Here is a 15884-nt window from a genome sequence, read left to right as displayed (position 1 = left end):
TTACAAGAAATGGGTTATATCTCTACTAATGCACTCAGATGAAGCAAAAAAAAAGAACAAAAAAAATGTAAGTTCTAGTTCTTCCTGAAAAGAAATACAGAAAACGTCAAACAGTGTTAGATGGCACACGCAGTGGTAAAATTGATTTAATCTATCCATCTCATTTCGCCAGTTTTGGCCACTCAAAAAGAGTCTCACTGAGACATCAAAGCACTCCCCCAGGCCCAACGCTATGATATTGTCTTTTTTTACATGTAAACGAGTTTTTGATCAACTAATGTGCAATATCGTCAATTCTGATGGCCTTAGCAAAACCTTCCAGCAAAGCAACGTCTTCAGGTCTTAAGCAATGGATCCTTTACAAGCCACGGAACTTGGGAACTTGGGGAACATGAGGGCCAGTCCATGTTTCAGGTAAATCATCTGTACTTGCCTAGCTCCATTTTTTTCTTGAGTGCCTTCTGCCCGTGATATATGAACGAGTCAATGATGCCGGAGACGGTGAAAACCCCTGAGGATACAAGGCAGACAAAAGTTTAGTGACTTGCATCCATACTAGGTTTGCTACATTACTTATACACAGGCACATAGATAAACAGAGCCAATTCCTTCAACGGTTCATCACTTAGCAAATAGTAACAAACTAATTATAAACTTTGTCAAATAAGCATTGGAGTTTTCGGTGAAATGTATAAGAATTATAAGAATTTGTTAGTGAAGACTGAAGAGATAACACTCATTCACTACAATAGAATAAAAAAGATTAATCAGTTTGAGAATAAAATAGAGGTAATGCTAATACCTCCCACTATAGCACATAGGTTCGTCAGATAGTGGAGCAGGGAACTATTTTCTTCTGTAAATATTACCTGCAAAAACATAAGGTGGAGAACTAAGATTTTAGTGGGTCACAGAACTAAAGAGTTAAAACTTAAAAGTCCTTTCAATCTGATAAGAGAATATGAGAATTAGTTAATCGTTATATTGATACGAAACTGTATGTTATCCACATGTATAAGTTTTGACTTTTAAGTACTAGCAAAATGCCCAAGCTTTGCTATGGGCAGAAGAAAAACAATATCATAATATGTAAGAAAAATATATATTTTATCAAATATCTTAGTATCAATTGTTTGTTTATTTCATTATCTGCTATTCACTTGTTTGAACCAAATATTGAACTATTCCACAATATTAGAAAAATATCAGGGGACAATTTGTAAAAACTGCAAAAAGCAATAGTGGGGTGGCAAATTCCCTGCCACCACCACTAGAGGCTTTTGAATGAGTATAGACATGCACTGTCAATTTTGTATTCAAAGTGTTACGATGCATATGCAGACATTTTTGGAGCCATTCAGCAAATAATAAAAATAATAAAAGGATAATACCAAATTTTATGCTAGGATACTCCTAACAGATATATCTCATCAATGAACTGATTATTTTAGCTACTGACTAGTATAATAACTAACTTTAGAAACTCTCCATGACCTAAAGCCTACAAATTCCAGTTTGGTCCTGCAGTGTCAGAATAGATAAAGGTGAAACAAAGGTATTGTAGACTTCTCTTGTGTCCAAAGTAATTAAATAGTACTGAATAATAACAGATGGTGAATTTGGAGCATTCTGCATGTGCAGCAAGAATGGTCACACCAACACAGCCAGCCATTCAACAGATGAGCTTGGCAACACATATCCACAGGTTGAGAAGATGAGTAGAGCAAGCTAAGATAGAATCATAAAAGAGAAAAATGAACATGACTACATACGAATTTCTCTCCATTGTTATTACCTTTATGGGTGAGAAATCATAGAAGAAAAATACTCCAGGCTGGGGTTTGGGGCGAATATTCCCATCTCTAAAATGCTCTGTTACTGAGAACTGTGAATGCAAGTAACAATAAGATCACTAGGCTTGGAAAAAAAATATAAAGTATAAACATGATTCAATAAACTTCACCAACTTGGTTGGAATGAATCTTGCGCCCTCTTAGATCAGTGTAAATTGTAGGAACAACCTGGTTAAGCAAAACCCAGTAAGTTTCTTTTCAAATGATGGTTTGTAGCAGAAACAACTGATACAAATGTAAGCACGTAAACATGGATAACAAGAGCTCACTTTTATGAAGTATTGGTATGTCCCATCTGATGCTGGTTGTGTCCACTGAGCACTGACGTTCATGAAATTTGTTAGGACATGAGGGTACAAAGATAAAAATTGAAAAAAGAAATATATAACTAGGAGAATAAGTGCAAGGCTATAATTATATGCTCAATGAGCTAGAGCTATGGACGTACCCATCAAGTGGATTAACAACACCAGGGAATTCTGTCCCAAAAGACAGTTTATTTATTTTGTGTGTGATCTGGTAAAATTATACACAAACATATCAGAAACACTGAATAAAAACACTTTTAAGGAAAAGGAACATTTATTGGACCTACTTACGTTGAAACCATGCTCAAGTGCCGACAGCTCAGGCACATTTATATTTGACTCATAAAATCCTTTGCCTGGAGCAAAGTGGAAGTTCCCTGCAACTTTGCTGACATCTAAAAAGCCATGTACATTACAACCTTCACCTTGTTGAGTTTTAACTCTTTCCACAAAATCTTCTCTGGTGCACTGTCATGCCCAAGGAAAACAAATCAGTAGGGCGGAAGTTCCAGTAAATAGTAGGAGAAATGACGTCGCCTCACTCTTTTCACTCATAAATGAGCCCTGCCTTGCAAAGCAAAAGCATGAAAGAGAGGTGTGCCACACTAGCTTGTCACTAGACACAAGTATACTAGTATAGAAAGGCTAGAGTATACGCGCAACAGGCATCTAACTATACGGTATGCCACTACGTCAGGAGTAGGCCATTTTTGTTGTTCTAATTGGTTAGTGGAGAGAAACAAGGCAGATATGGGACTGAGGAATAAAATCATTTCTCAGGGACTTCCAGTAATAGTGGCTTCTTAAGAGATACTACCTCTATATAGACTATATTAATTATCTTGCAATCTTCAACATTATTTGCCATACATATATTTTCCAAACTTAAACTAAGCCCAAGAGAACTCAACGGAAATCTAAACAATGGATATATCTAGGTAAACCATGCCAAAATAACTAATATACCTGGTCAATCAGATCAGGATTTGTAAGGGCCCATCCTTTCTTCTTATATGCTTCCCTAACTTCTTCACAAGAATTACAGCATTGTTCATCCGACTGAAGTCCAGAAAGCCATCCGGAGTTAGAATGTAACAAAGAACAAGGTAAGTTCAGAAAGCTGAAATAATAAGAGGTATAAACAAAATACATTCCCATTAGAAAAGATTGTGCATACCTCCTCAGCACCATAACACGTGCCACAGTATTCTTCACCTTTGCTGAGTCTTCCTCCATGTTTTTGCAATGGACTCTCTATCTATACAAGGCAGCAAGAAGGAAATGTTTTAAGTGGATACTGGAGTATGTTTTCAGCATATGGACAGTCCACAAACGGTTATATTCTAATCTGTAATATTATACATGCTATGCTCACGTTATGTCCTCATGTAAAAAATAAGGTATTGACAATAAAAATATTCAAGTACTTAAATTTCCACTTGTTTTCCAACAACTACAATGCTGTACATCGTAGGGAAATATACTAGGTCACCAAGAATAATTTGTACAGACGACTCTAGTTCGATATTTTAAATCTATACTTTCTATAAAGTTATAGCTCACTAAGTCTAAAGCTCAACATGCAACAATGTCACATCATCACCCACTAGCAATTATTACATATTTAAGACATGCAAGCATACAACATCATCTGCAATTTATTTAATTCTACAAATCAACATGCAAGCATATCTAATCACCACCCCTCACATCATTTGCACAATAGTTTAACAAATCTATCTATCATTTTTATAATATGTTATGTTTCACATTAAAGCGCGGATATCATTTGTTTGTTTCATGATAAGTACCGATAAACCCTGATGTTTCATTATTTTTTTCCTTTTTACTGCTATCTTGATTGTCGAAAAATATATATTGAGAATTGTTTGGTAATTCCCGCAGCAAAGCGCGGGGAATCACTTAGTTTATTAATGAGCTCAACCTCAAAGTGTAACTAAAGCAGTGATCACCAACCTTTGCTCCACCAATGCCTTCTTTTCTAGCCTCAATGACATTACCATGTGCGTCTAATCGCCTCTTTTCTATATCATGCCTCTACAACAAACAATGGAATAATAAGATGGACAAATCAACACATACAAAGAATTAGAAGATGATATAGCATAAGTGCGTACAATGTCATGATGCTGCTCTCCACTAATATCCATGGTATCAACACTGAGAAGGGTGCAGGGAACACTCGGAAAAGTTACGTCAAACTGCAAAACAGTTTTAGCATTAGAAGTTAACAGGAAATATTCACACCTAGTTCCCAACAGATTGTAAGTGAATAGCATACAAAAGAGTATGCATTTTATACTAGAAACAATAGAAGTACAACATATGACAAGAATCTAGTTTAACAATCAAATAAATACTAACATTAACTCGTAGCCTTTCCCCTCTTGATGTGTCAACCACTAGCTTAGTCTCTGTTGCTGAATAAAAATATGACCCTGCAAAAACATTTTATGAAAGAACCTTCTCACTACCAGAATTTTTTTAAAAAAATAAACACTAACAAATTGCACCAAACAAAAAGAGCATAAAAATTCGACAACTTGTAACCTCTTGTTCTCCAAAGTAATGTAAGGCCATGCTGGCCAAATAAAACAGAACCTTTGCAACAACAGACTTTACTCAAAAGGTAACTTGAAAACGGCATAATCCTTGTGACGACCTAATTTTGCACGCATGATCCAACATGCAGAGCCAACAACACAAAAACTTACCCTTCACGAACCAACAGTGATAGCAGCACATAAATCCAAGTAATAGCAGAAAAAAATAAACTAATTTATCTTCCTCAGAGACGCAGGAACTCAGCCAAAAGCATTCCTGAACTTTTCAGGAATCTCACACCCGAAAAGGAAAAAGAAAAAGAAAAGAAAAATCGCGCGCAGCATACATCACCATTAGCGTCAATGCCCATCGCAACATGCCCATCTTTAGTTCGTTACCCTGACACACCGCAAAACCTGTCTACCTAAAAGGGCACCTTCTTCTAGAAATTACCAAGAGCGCGGTCAGGTGCCCCTGGAAATATTCCAAACATTCAAGCATGCAGCAGCAGCAGGAACACGCCCACCGCATCATTGAATTCAAATCTTACTCTAAATCCCCATCCCCATCGACAACTCGAAATCCGACTTTGACCTTGTTGGCAAGAACCAACTCCTCGAATTCCAAGCCACATCGAGCCATTACGGCCACCGATGGGAGAGTACGCGAACAGCACACAACATCCGCGCGGCGGCGGCTGCTTCGCGCACACACACTTACGGGTCTCGGAGACGAACAGCAGCAGCATGACGACGGAGGCGACGACCGTGACGACGCCGCCGGAGAGCGTCCGCTTGTAGAAGTCCTCGTTCACCTTGGGGTACGCGTCCAGCCCCTTCAGCTTCTGCAGGAACCCCTCCATCTCCCCTCCACCTCCACCTCCCCACCTCCGCCACCGCCGCTAAGTCCACCGCCTCAGCTGCACGCCGAAAACGAGCGAGCGAGCCAAACCCCTAGCCTCCTCCCGAGCCCGATCCGCGCTCCCCTCGCCGGCGAGGAGTGGTTTGACCGGCGCCGCCGCGTCGCCGCCGGGGAAGAGAGAAGAGAAGATGATTACGAGGAGGAGGAGATGTGAAAGCGGCCGCGGTAATGGTGGGATTTAGGACAAATTTCTCGCGCACTCGGGGACACGTGGCGGCGCGGGATTGGGTGGAGGGGGCGGAAATGCGTTGGACTTGGTCCGACGTGGCAGGTCGGGTTCGGGTGGGAAGCGGTTGGGCTGGTCGAACCAACTCCCGCATCACGCACCGGCAATTATGAGAGGAGATTAGGGAGCCGCTATATTTGGGTATTGCGTATTATTATGGCAATTAAACTCGTATATTGGTTGCTCTACTTCATATATTCCATAAATTTTGTCAATTTTTTGTGCTATATTTATGTTTTGGTTTTGGGAATGTGAATTTTGTAGGTAACCAAACCATGTTAATGAAATGGCATAATACTGTGCCAGGTGTGGATTCTGCTGGCCGCTAGAACCTTCCGTGATGGTCAACATTTGTTTCCTTTCTTTGGTCCACGATTTATGGCTTATTCAGTTTGCTACCATTTTCAATCTTACCAAGTTTTGGCACAGTTAAAAAAAAGTTGCTATATTTAGTTTGTTGTCAAATTTTACTAAACACATATAAAATCTTGTCAAAATTTGACAACCTTGCCAAAATTTTGGCAACCTTGCTAAAATTTGACAATACTAAAATTTAGAAAGGTTGAAAATTGTAGCAAAATAAACAGACCCTTAGTTAATAGGGAAGACCACTATGAGCCCATGATACTACCAACTACGGCACACTAGTAGTACAAAATTACTAATCCCGTGATAGCTAATCTGTGTGCCCAATTAGATGGTGTTGACCTGCTCACATCAACTTATCAGTAAACACGTGCCTTGTTCAAACAAAAAATGTTTCACAAAATTAGTTTTGTTAGATGCACTTCTAACACTACAACAATATATAGAAACTCACTTAAATTAACCTAATAAATACACACGTACTCCTAGCATTAAGTACGCTCGTATCACAAACGGATGAACCTTACAATCTGGGAGATAGGCATTATTACGTCACGGAATATAGAAAAGCATAAACAAAACAGCAGCTGCTAAACGGCGATAATCAAATCGACAAGCAAACGTGGAAGCCACACTACGTTTCCAGATTCTCCAGGAGCAGAAACCAAAACGGCAATCAGCGAATCACACCATGGATAAAAAACAAAGCAAGTGATTCGAAGCTTCGAGATAGTTAACAACCATAGTCTAGCTTTTGAACCACATAAGCAAGGAAGCAAACATCTTGGATGATGCTCTTTGCTGATGCTCACATGCTGATGCTCACAGAACAGCAGGAGAATAAACTTGCTCAATATATAAATAGAGATCTCATCAAACAAAACCATAGAAATGCCTTAACAACAATATGGAGTATTATCTGTATGGCAGATCCCAACTCAGCATAGCAAAATTACACAACTAAAGATAACCAAGAAACAGCCATTGGCCATGTAAGCACGTCTGAACCCTACATCTCAACTAAATAGGTAAAAACTTCTTCACTGGGAGGCAGGGGTTGTGTTGATGATGTCCGAGTCACCTGAAACAGGGAAAGAGGCGAATATATTCAGTACTTCTGAGGGTGCCATAGAGGAAAATATATGTAAGTGATGTCGGTAGCGACGAACCAGGGTCGATGATGCTGAGGCAGCACACCCGGTAGTACTTGCCGCAGGCAGTTCCAAGATCAACATTGTCTGAAAGCGAAGGCACAGTAAGACATACAATACCAAACTATATCATGGAAAAACCGTGACATGTAGATGAATACAGATGCTATCACACAAAACATAAATGGTTCGGAAGGATGAAACAAACTTACTTCCATGGAAATGGTGAACGCTAACTTTTCCCAACATGGCGTAATACTCAATCTCAGACTTCCTGAGTGGAGGGCAGTTGTTTGCAAGGATAATCAGCTTCCCTAAACATAAAAAAGATGTGATTGATGTCACAATCAGAAACCACAACACATGAAACCGACAGAGTCAATCTATCTGAAATTTCCTACACGTTATAACTGCAAATTCATTCAACTCGAGAAATTTAAGTTCAAGGGAAGTTTGCATTTAACTTTCTTAACTAATATCAACAAGCAACAAACACAATAACAAGGACCACACATCAAAATACAAATACAACCTGAGTTAAATGCACCGTATTTTACACATATGTACAACAGAAAAAAAGAATATGTCATGTGTAAGCAGGTAACTGAACATATAAAATCGATAAAACCATTTCAGACATCACACTATATAACATGATCTATGCTCCGTAAACAACAAATGTTTCAACCTCCAGTTGTCCCCAGACTAATGGAGATCATGGAGAACTATTAACTAAGAGGTTGGTATTGTTATAGGGTACTGTATTCATCTCTAAGACACCGCAAAAGCAAGCCAAAGAGGTAAACTTCAGTCCCATTCATTCAAGACAACCGCAATGCAACTCAATTCACAACGCATCCCAAATAATTGCAACCACAATCCATCTAAACTTAAATTTACAGCCGATCAACTTCCAAAGGATTTACAACAATTCCACCCATAAATAAACATAAGACAGTCCAATCTACCCGAAAACTATCGCACAAACTAACACGCAGGTCTATAGGCAGACTATGATTAGCTAGCAACGCATCAATCAATCATAACACTCCCACCTACCCTACAATTCGGATTAAGCGAGCAAACTAATCAATCAACATCCACTAACACTACCAGATCGAACAAAACAACAAAAAATCGGGCGGGATCGATACCCTTGGAGTTGCGCAGCGTCTTGAGGACGGTCTTGTAGCCGAGCGTGTACTTGCCGCTCTTCATCACCAGCTGCAGCTTGTTGTTGATGTTGTCCGTGCTCTTCTTCTGCATCATCGCCACAACCCACCAATCAGAAACCAGCAAAAACATCGCAACGAAATGGTGAGATGCGCAGCGGGAGAGCGCGACGAGGAGGGGGAGGGAGGCGCAATCGATCAGGAACCTTACCGCCTTCTTGGTGGGAGCCATCGTGATCGAGCGGCCGCGGCGACGACGACGAGAGCGGCGGAGCGCGGGTGGCTTCTGCGGCGGCGGCGCGAATGGGCGGCTGGTTAGGGTTTAGCTCGACGCGGTGTATATAGGTGCCGCCTCGCTGCCGAAATTACGCATTTGCCCCTGGGCCTCCGTCCTCTTGGGCCGTAAAATTCACAGATGGGCCTTCAGTAAAGGTGGGACCCATATGTCATTTGCCTCCTTTAATATTGGTTTGCTCCTCTCGATTCGCGAAAACCCTAATTACCCCCAGCTTCGCCGCCGCCGTCGTCGCCGTCGCCACCGCAGCGGCAGCCATGAAGCAGAGGAGGGAGGAGGAGAAGAAGAAGAAGGACATCCTCGCGGGCTCCGACGATGAGTCCGATGGAGGCGGCGGCGAGGAGGATCTCTCCAAGATCCAGATCAACGAGGAGTACGCCCGCCGCTTCGAGCACAACAAGCGGCGGGAGGCGCTGCAGCGCCTGGAGGAGCGCAAGAAGAAGGGCCTCGTCCCGCCGGAGGAGGAGGAGGACGACGACGACGACGACGAGTCCTCGTCGGACGACGATGACGCCGCCATCGCGTCCCGCCGCGTCGACCGCCAGATGTTCGAGGTCATCCGCCGCATCCGGCGCGGCGACGCCGCCATCCTCGACGCGAAGGCCAAGATGTATTCCTCCTCGTCGGAGAGTGAACCCGGCGACGAGGAGGGGGAGAAGCCCAAGAAGACGAAGAAGGAGCGGCCCCTGTACCTCAAGGACGTGAACGCTCGCCACCTGCTCGAGGAGGGCCCCGAGTTCGCGGCGCAGGCTAGCCATGGCGGCCACAGCAGCAGCAAGTACGACAAGATCGCCTACGACGAGCAGCAGAGGAAGGGGCTGGAGGCTTTCCTTGCGGCGGAGAAGGCGGCATTAGGCGATGGCGATGGCGGGGAGGATGATGACGATTTGTTCCAAGTGAAGCCGAAGGGTGGAGATGGTGGTGACAAGGAGGATGATGACGAGGAGAAGAAGGAGACTGAGCAGATACTGATTGATATTTTCGGCAAAGACGAGGAGCTGGACGAGAACAGCAAGTTCCTGAAGAAATTCTTCCTCGAGAGGCCGTATCTCGAGACGGGCAGCGAGAAGAAATACTCTCCGGATGATATCCAGGAGGTATCGGACGAAGAGGAGCATCTCATAGAGCAGGAGGATTATGAGACCAGGTATAACTTCCGGCATGAGGAAGCAGCCGCGACTGGTGCGGATGTAATGGACAGGGTGATGGGGCATTCGCGGTTTGTCGAGGGTTCTGTGAGGAAGAAGGAGAGCAGCAGGAAGCAGCAGCGCAAGAACAAGGAGGAGCGGATAGCACGGGCCAAGCAGGAGCAGGCAGAGGAGTTGAAGCATTTGAAGAACTTGAAGAAGAAAGAGATCGCCGAGAAGCTTGAGAGGATCCGGATGATTGCTGGAATTGATAGCGATGCAGCTTGCAAGCTCGGAGCCGATGACTTGGAGGAGGATTTTGATCCTGAGGAGTATGACAGGAAAATGAAGGAGACATTCAATGACAATTACTATGAAGCAGATGATGTTGATCCTGAATTTGGGAGTGGTGAGGAAATTGATTTGGAAAAACTAGACTTTGACAAAGAAGATGAACTGCTTGGGCTACCCAAGGACTGGGCTCTTGATGGGCAAGATGGATCGTCTGCAGCAGCTGAGGGGGCTTCTCAGAAAAAGAAAGGTGGAAAAGATATTGCAAATGGTGAGGGGACAAATCAGAAAATGAAAGGAAAAATTTCTTTGAAGGACAAGGTGGAGCTTGAGAAGGAGATGGAAGAGTACTACAAGTTAGACTATGAGGACACTATTGGAGATCTGAAGACTAGGTTCAAGTATAAGCAAGTTAAGCCGAACAGTTTCGGCCTGAGCACCTATGAGATATTGGCATCAGATGACAAGGATTTGAACCAGTATGTATCCATGAAGAAGATAGCTCCTTACAGGGAGGCAGAATGGAAGGTGACGCATCATAAGAAACTGATCAAGGATTCGATCCTTGGAGGACAGGATAAAGAAGGCAAGAAGGTCAAAAAGAAGAAGTCTAAGTCTGAGGAAGGCCCTGCTTCATCAGAACCAGAGAAGGAGCTGCCGAATGAACAGGAGGAACAGGAGGATGCAGATGGCAAGGCAAAATCAACCAGAAGTGAACGAAGGAAGCGTAGGAGGAGGGAGTTGAAGATGACCACCGAAAGGCAAGCAGCCTATGGAAAGATAAACCCTAAGCGTCACAAGAGCCATTGAGCTTTGGAGATTCGGCATAGTTCATCTAGAAAATTATTATTTTTTTGTTTATGTGATGCATTTTTGTCTGGGCGTTGTCCTTGTGGAAGCATCTGTTTAGGGCATTCATGATATATCTGGAGCTGTGAACCCGTTATTGTCACAGTGGTAACATATGGTTCTATGGAAGTTTTGCTTACATATTGTAATTTCATGAGCCATATAATCTTTTTGTTTTTACATTTGCCTCTGCAATTTTGGTTTCCTTATCGATTTCTATGATGAATGGTTAAGTTGGAAAGAGGAAACTCATGCCAGAGTGAAGATTTGTCAATTTGTATGGCACAAATGTCTATCAAAATGATTCATTTGTTCCTCTCCAGCCGTTTGACCAGACCATACCTGGCCAATTTACATCTTGTGTTAATTTGCATGAGGAGAGCTTACCTTCCATGTTTATGATGTTGTCAGCTACAGTGGAATTGTGCTTACAACTGTGTAAGACAAAGCAGTAAACTACAGTTAGGCCTCACCGAGTGAAGACCAATTCAGAGCAGCTCCAAGCAGTGGCAACCAGGTCAACAAAAACTATTTTGGCCTGTCATCTTCTTCCAATCATCTCATTTCTCTCTTCTTGTCACCTTGTTCTCTGCACAAAAAGAAATCCTTGATAGGGTTTATTCCCTTGTGTTGGTTGTTGCACATGTCCCTTTCTTCCATCGTCACAACCTTCAGTACTCACATTACTCTATATAATGCTCTCTCATATTGTTTTGTTTACTGATCAGGTCTTCAGGAGAAGGAGCTTGCTTTGTACTCCTAACTGCTCCTTCCAGTTTGTGCTCTGCTGTTCCCCAAATTCTCTTTCTCCTACTTCCTGCAGATACCCATATGATTCATTTGTTCTTCCTGTGCTACTGATTACTTCTTTCAGGACACAGCTTTGCTACTGGATTACTGCCAATTGAGTCTTGTTATTCGGTTCCTCAATTTATCAAGTTCTTCAGAGCAGGCAGTCGAAGTCCATAATGTCCAAGACTGAGAGCAGAAAGTTGTCCGATGACTATGAAGTTGTGGATGTTCTTGGCCGGGGCGGGTTCTCAATAGTAAGGAGGGGAGTGAGCAAGTCTGAAGAGAAGACCCAGGTTGCCATCAAGACTCTGAGGAGGCTCGGCCCGGCGATGGCGGGTATGAAGCAGGGGACAAAGCCCGTGCCCGGCTCCGGCCTGCCGATGTGGAAACAGGTATCGATCTCCGACGCGCTGCTGACGAACGAGATACTCGTCATGAGGAGGATAGTGGAGAGCGTTGCGCCACATCCTAATGTCATCAACCTGCATGATGTGTATGAAGATGTGCATGGTGTGCACCTCGTCCTTGAGCTGTGCTCGGGTGGTGAGCTTTTTGATCGGATTGTGGGGCGTGACCGGTACTCGGAGTTCGATGCGGCCTGCGTCATTCGTCAGATTGCTAGCGGGCTGGAGGCTCTTCATAAGGCGAGCATTGTACACAGGGACCTGAAGCCGGAGAATTGTCTGTTCTCTGACAAAGATGAGAAGTCCACACTGAAGATCATGGATTTTGGTTTGAGTTCTGTCGAAGATTTCAGTGACCCGATCGTCGCGCTGTTTGGGTCAATAGATTATGTTTCACCGGAGGCTCTATCCAGGCAGGAGGTTTCAGCTGCTAGTGATATGTGGTCTGTTGGGGTAATTCTGTACATTCTTTTATCTGGGTATGTTGGCCATTTTCTTGTTATAGTTCCCTTGATTAGGATTATTTTCGTAGTTTTAAGCCTGGTAGTTTGTGTATTTCAGATGCCCACCATTTCATGCTGCAACCAATCGAGAAAAGCAGCAAAGGATCCTGCAAGTAAGTTTCCTGAGCTAACTCTGGTCAAATTGTTGCTTCAATGGTGTTCAAAATGGTTTGGAATATTCTGGTTCGCATTTGACGATACCTATTAAACACTTCGGGCAATTTTAGTGGAAGCAGAATCATTATAAGTATTCTGATCAAGATGATTTATAAGTATCTTTGCATTTTCTAATGAAGCACAATTATTATAATTCTGGCCCGTGAATGTGAGGGTGTTTTTCTTGCAAAAAATGGAATTTTGGTGAGAGTTACATGTAGCTGACCTCGAGTGTGAGTCGGCCATACGGTTTTCCAGTCCCAAATTATGTGTTGGGCATTTGATTCACTCTAAAATTTCAGCATGAGTGTGAAGTTGTTAGCCTTTTATCAGTGGGTTTGCAGCAAATGACATTGCATAGTTTGGAGATCTGCCTGCCAATCATTGCTGAAATGTCGTCTTTTGGTAGTTGTTAGCACTTCAGTTTATACCTGCATTGTCCTATATTTTGTCCAGTTCTAGTAGAAAAAGTTGCCCTGAGATGTCAAATCAATAGCAGTTGGCCAGTAGCTAACTAGACCTTACATTTTACTGAAAAGGTGTAAAAGAATGTTCTCTTCCACAAAAGACACATGGATTGGATTGTACATTTTCCAATGAAAAACACGAACTGAGTCAGTATGGATATGGGGCTACTGGGCTAGTCAAATGTTGTTCAGTAAACCACTGAAAAAATAAATAAACTGTGCCGTTTGTTTCTGAAGAACTATGGGTTCCATTATCAATAGTGCCTTTGAATAACATGACTATAAGAGGAGGATTTGTAGTCCTTGTGTTAGGCACCAATTATTCGAAAATGCCTGTATTAATCAGGAACTTGCTCTAATGGCATATAATTTGTGTGCTTCTTCAGGGTGAATTCAGTTTTCAGGACCACACATGGAAAACAATATCTTCATCCGCGAAAGATTTGATTTCGCGCCTTCTTTCTGTTCAACCTTACAAAAGGCCAACAGCAAGTGATGTCTGTCTCATATGCTCCCTTTTCAGCATATTACCATGTTAGCTAAGATACTATAACTGTTCTTAATTTGAATATCATGTGTCATTTGAAACCAGCTTCTGAGGCATCCTTGGGTGATTGGAGACTGCGCCAAGCAAGATCTCATGGATGCAGAGGTCGTCTCAAAACTGCAAAAGTTCAATGCTAGAAGGAAATTGCGGGCAGCTGCGATAGCCAGCGTTTTGAGCTGCAAAGTGGCATTGAGGACTAAAAGGCTGAGAAATCTTTTAGGAACCCATGACCTTACCTCAGAGGAGCTGGATAATCTGCGGCTTCATTTTGGACGAATGTGAGTATCATGACTTGATCAGCCTAAAACCTCTTGTGTAATTACTAGAATTTTGGGACTAGCATTTCTCAGTTAGTAATTTGAGGAACACTACAGTTGCTTTAAGGGGGAGTCATATATCCTTGTCTTCTCTGAAAACAAATGTTTTTTTTTCCAACACTGAAGAAGTCCCAATTTTGCAGGAGTATATTTGCACATATCATATATCATGTGCAGCCCATTTTATTAGGATTCTAGGAGTAGAAGATATGTGCTATGATGAACTGTGAAATTAACACCGAAAAGATTTATAAGCAGAAAGCGGTAGCCTTTTTTTCCTTTGCCAGAGAAGCTTCAGAAGTTCAGATTTCTCGTAAAACCTTCATAGTTTTAGGATTTAAACATGACACATATGATGTTCCAATCGAAAAGTATAACACTAAGCAAGTGCTCTTTATGCAGATGTGCAGATGGAGAAAACGCCACTCTGTCAGAGTTTGAGCAGGTGCTGAGAGCAATGAAAATGGACTCACTGATTCCCCTAGCTCCCCGCGTATTCGATCTGTTCGACAACAACCGTGATGGAACCGTCGACATGAGAGAGATCCTGTGTGGGTTCTCCAGCCTCAGGAACTCACGAGGCGACGATGCTCTTCGCTTGTGCTTCCAGGTAAAAATTTCCAAATGCACTCGACTCAAACTGAAGTGGCAGCCCTTCCAATTTATGTACAGGAATATCAGAAACATTGCATGATATCATATCATACATAACTTCAAATTCAATTAAAATTCATAACAAGAGAGGTGTTTCAGCATCTGATCATGAGCACACAAAAAAAAAACTGCATTTTTCTTTTCAGATGTACGACGCTGATCGGTCAGGCTGCATCAGCAAGGAAGAGCTGGCATCAATGCTCCGAGTAAGAACTCCTAAAAAAGGAAAACCAAATCTTTGCTCTTCTTGAGATGGCTTGTTCATGTCTCTTTTCAAGTTTTGAGTTGAAAATCTGACGAGCTGCTGTTCATCTGAACTTTGGTGATCCTCACAAGGCGTTGCCGGAGGAGTGCCTGCCAGGCGACATAACGGAGCCGGGGAAGCTGGACGAGGTGTTCGACCAGATGGACGCCGACAGCGACGGCAAGGTCACCTTCGACGAGTTCAAGGCCGCCATGAACAAGGACAGCGCCCTCCAGGACGTCCTCCTCTCCTCCCTCCGCCCACAGTAGCAGCAGCAGCAGCAGCAGAAGCTTCTCAGATTGATCGATTTCTTCAGGAAAAAAACTAGTATCTGTACTGCTAATACTTCTGCAGCGAATGGCTGGCTGCCTTATCTGAAATTTTCATCTCTGTCGGCTGCTGAAATGGTAGCAAAACTGTAGCTGTTCTGTTGTTGTCACCTCGTCCGAAAAAATTATGAGCGGTGCGGATTTCACATTTTCACTATATTCTGGGTGAAATTGAATAGCAAGCCGGGTAACATATTTACCTGATTTCCAAAAAAAGAGAAAAAATGGATAGCTACTGCCAAATATGTTGCATGGATTTTGGATAATTGTGTAGGGGTAGGGATCTCGAAGCACGGTTAAGGAGTTAGGCTTCGTTCGTTCCTGGGAGATCTGGGAGATTGAGAGAG

The 15884-nt window shown here is 42.7% G+C and overlaps 3 protein-coding genes across 3 annotated transcripts; 1 reads left to right on the top strand and 2 right to left on the bottom strand.

The window, feature by feature from the left end:
- On the bottom strand, window positions 1–5801 carry LOC127773913 (uncharacterized). The gene is made up of 13 exons (XM_052300147.1): window positions 5447–5801; window positions 4547–4620; window positions 4300–4383; window positions 4139–4219; window positions 3339–3419; window positions 3128–3220; window positions 2453–2629; window positions 2302–2369; window positions 2123–2174; window positions 1968–2021; window positions 1796–1885; window positions 803–869; window positions 1–511 (listed from the first exon to the last, which is right to left on the bottom strand). Exons 1-13 carry the CDS (start codon window positions 5586–5588, stop codon window positions 420–422), a joined length of 1155 nt encoding a protein of 384 aa, XP_052156107.1. The 5' UTR covers window positions 5589–5801; the 3' UTR covers window positions 1–419.
- Window positions 5802–7071: 1270 nt separating this feature from the next.
- LOC127773920 (60S ribosomal protein L30-like) lies at window positions 7072–8892 on the bottom strand. The gene is made up of 5 exons (XM_052300161.1): window positions 8774–8892; window positions 8545–8650; window positions 7603–7704; window positions 7409–7477; window positions 7072–7320 (listed from the first exon to the last, which is right to left on the bottom strand). Exons 1-5 carry the CDS (start codon window positions 8792–8794, stop codon window positions 7280–7282), a joined length of 339 nt encoding a protein of 112 aa, XP_052156121.1. The 5' UTR covers window positions 8795–8892; the 3' UTR covers window positions 7072–7279.
- Window positions 8893–9039: 147 nt separating this feature from the next.
- Window positions 9040–15736, top strand: LOC127773921 (uncharacterized). Its single transcript, XM_052300162.1, has 8 exons — window positions 9040–10803; window positions 12264–12799; window positions 12882–12936; window positions 13833–13943; window positions 14039–14271; window positions 14713–14920; window positions 15111–15170; window positions 15301–15736. Exons 1-8 carry the CDS (start codon window positions 9115–9117, stop codon window positions 15475–15477), a joined length of 3069 nt encoding a protein of 1022 aa, XP_052156122.1. The 5' UTR covers window positions 9040–9114; the 3' UTR covers window positions 15478–15736.
- Window positions 15737–15884: the final 148 nt, after the last annotated feature.

Source organism: Oryza glaberrima, chromosome 5 (genome assembly GCF_000147395.1).
Source record: "Oryza glaberrima chromosome 5, OglaRS2, whole genome shotgun sequence".
Taxonomy (NCBI): Eukaryota; Viridiplantae; Streptophyta; class Magnoliopsida; order Poales; family Poaceae; genus Oryza; species Oryza glaberrima.
This window is presented reverse-complemented; position numbering and strand designations above follow the sequence as displayed.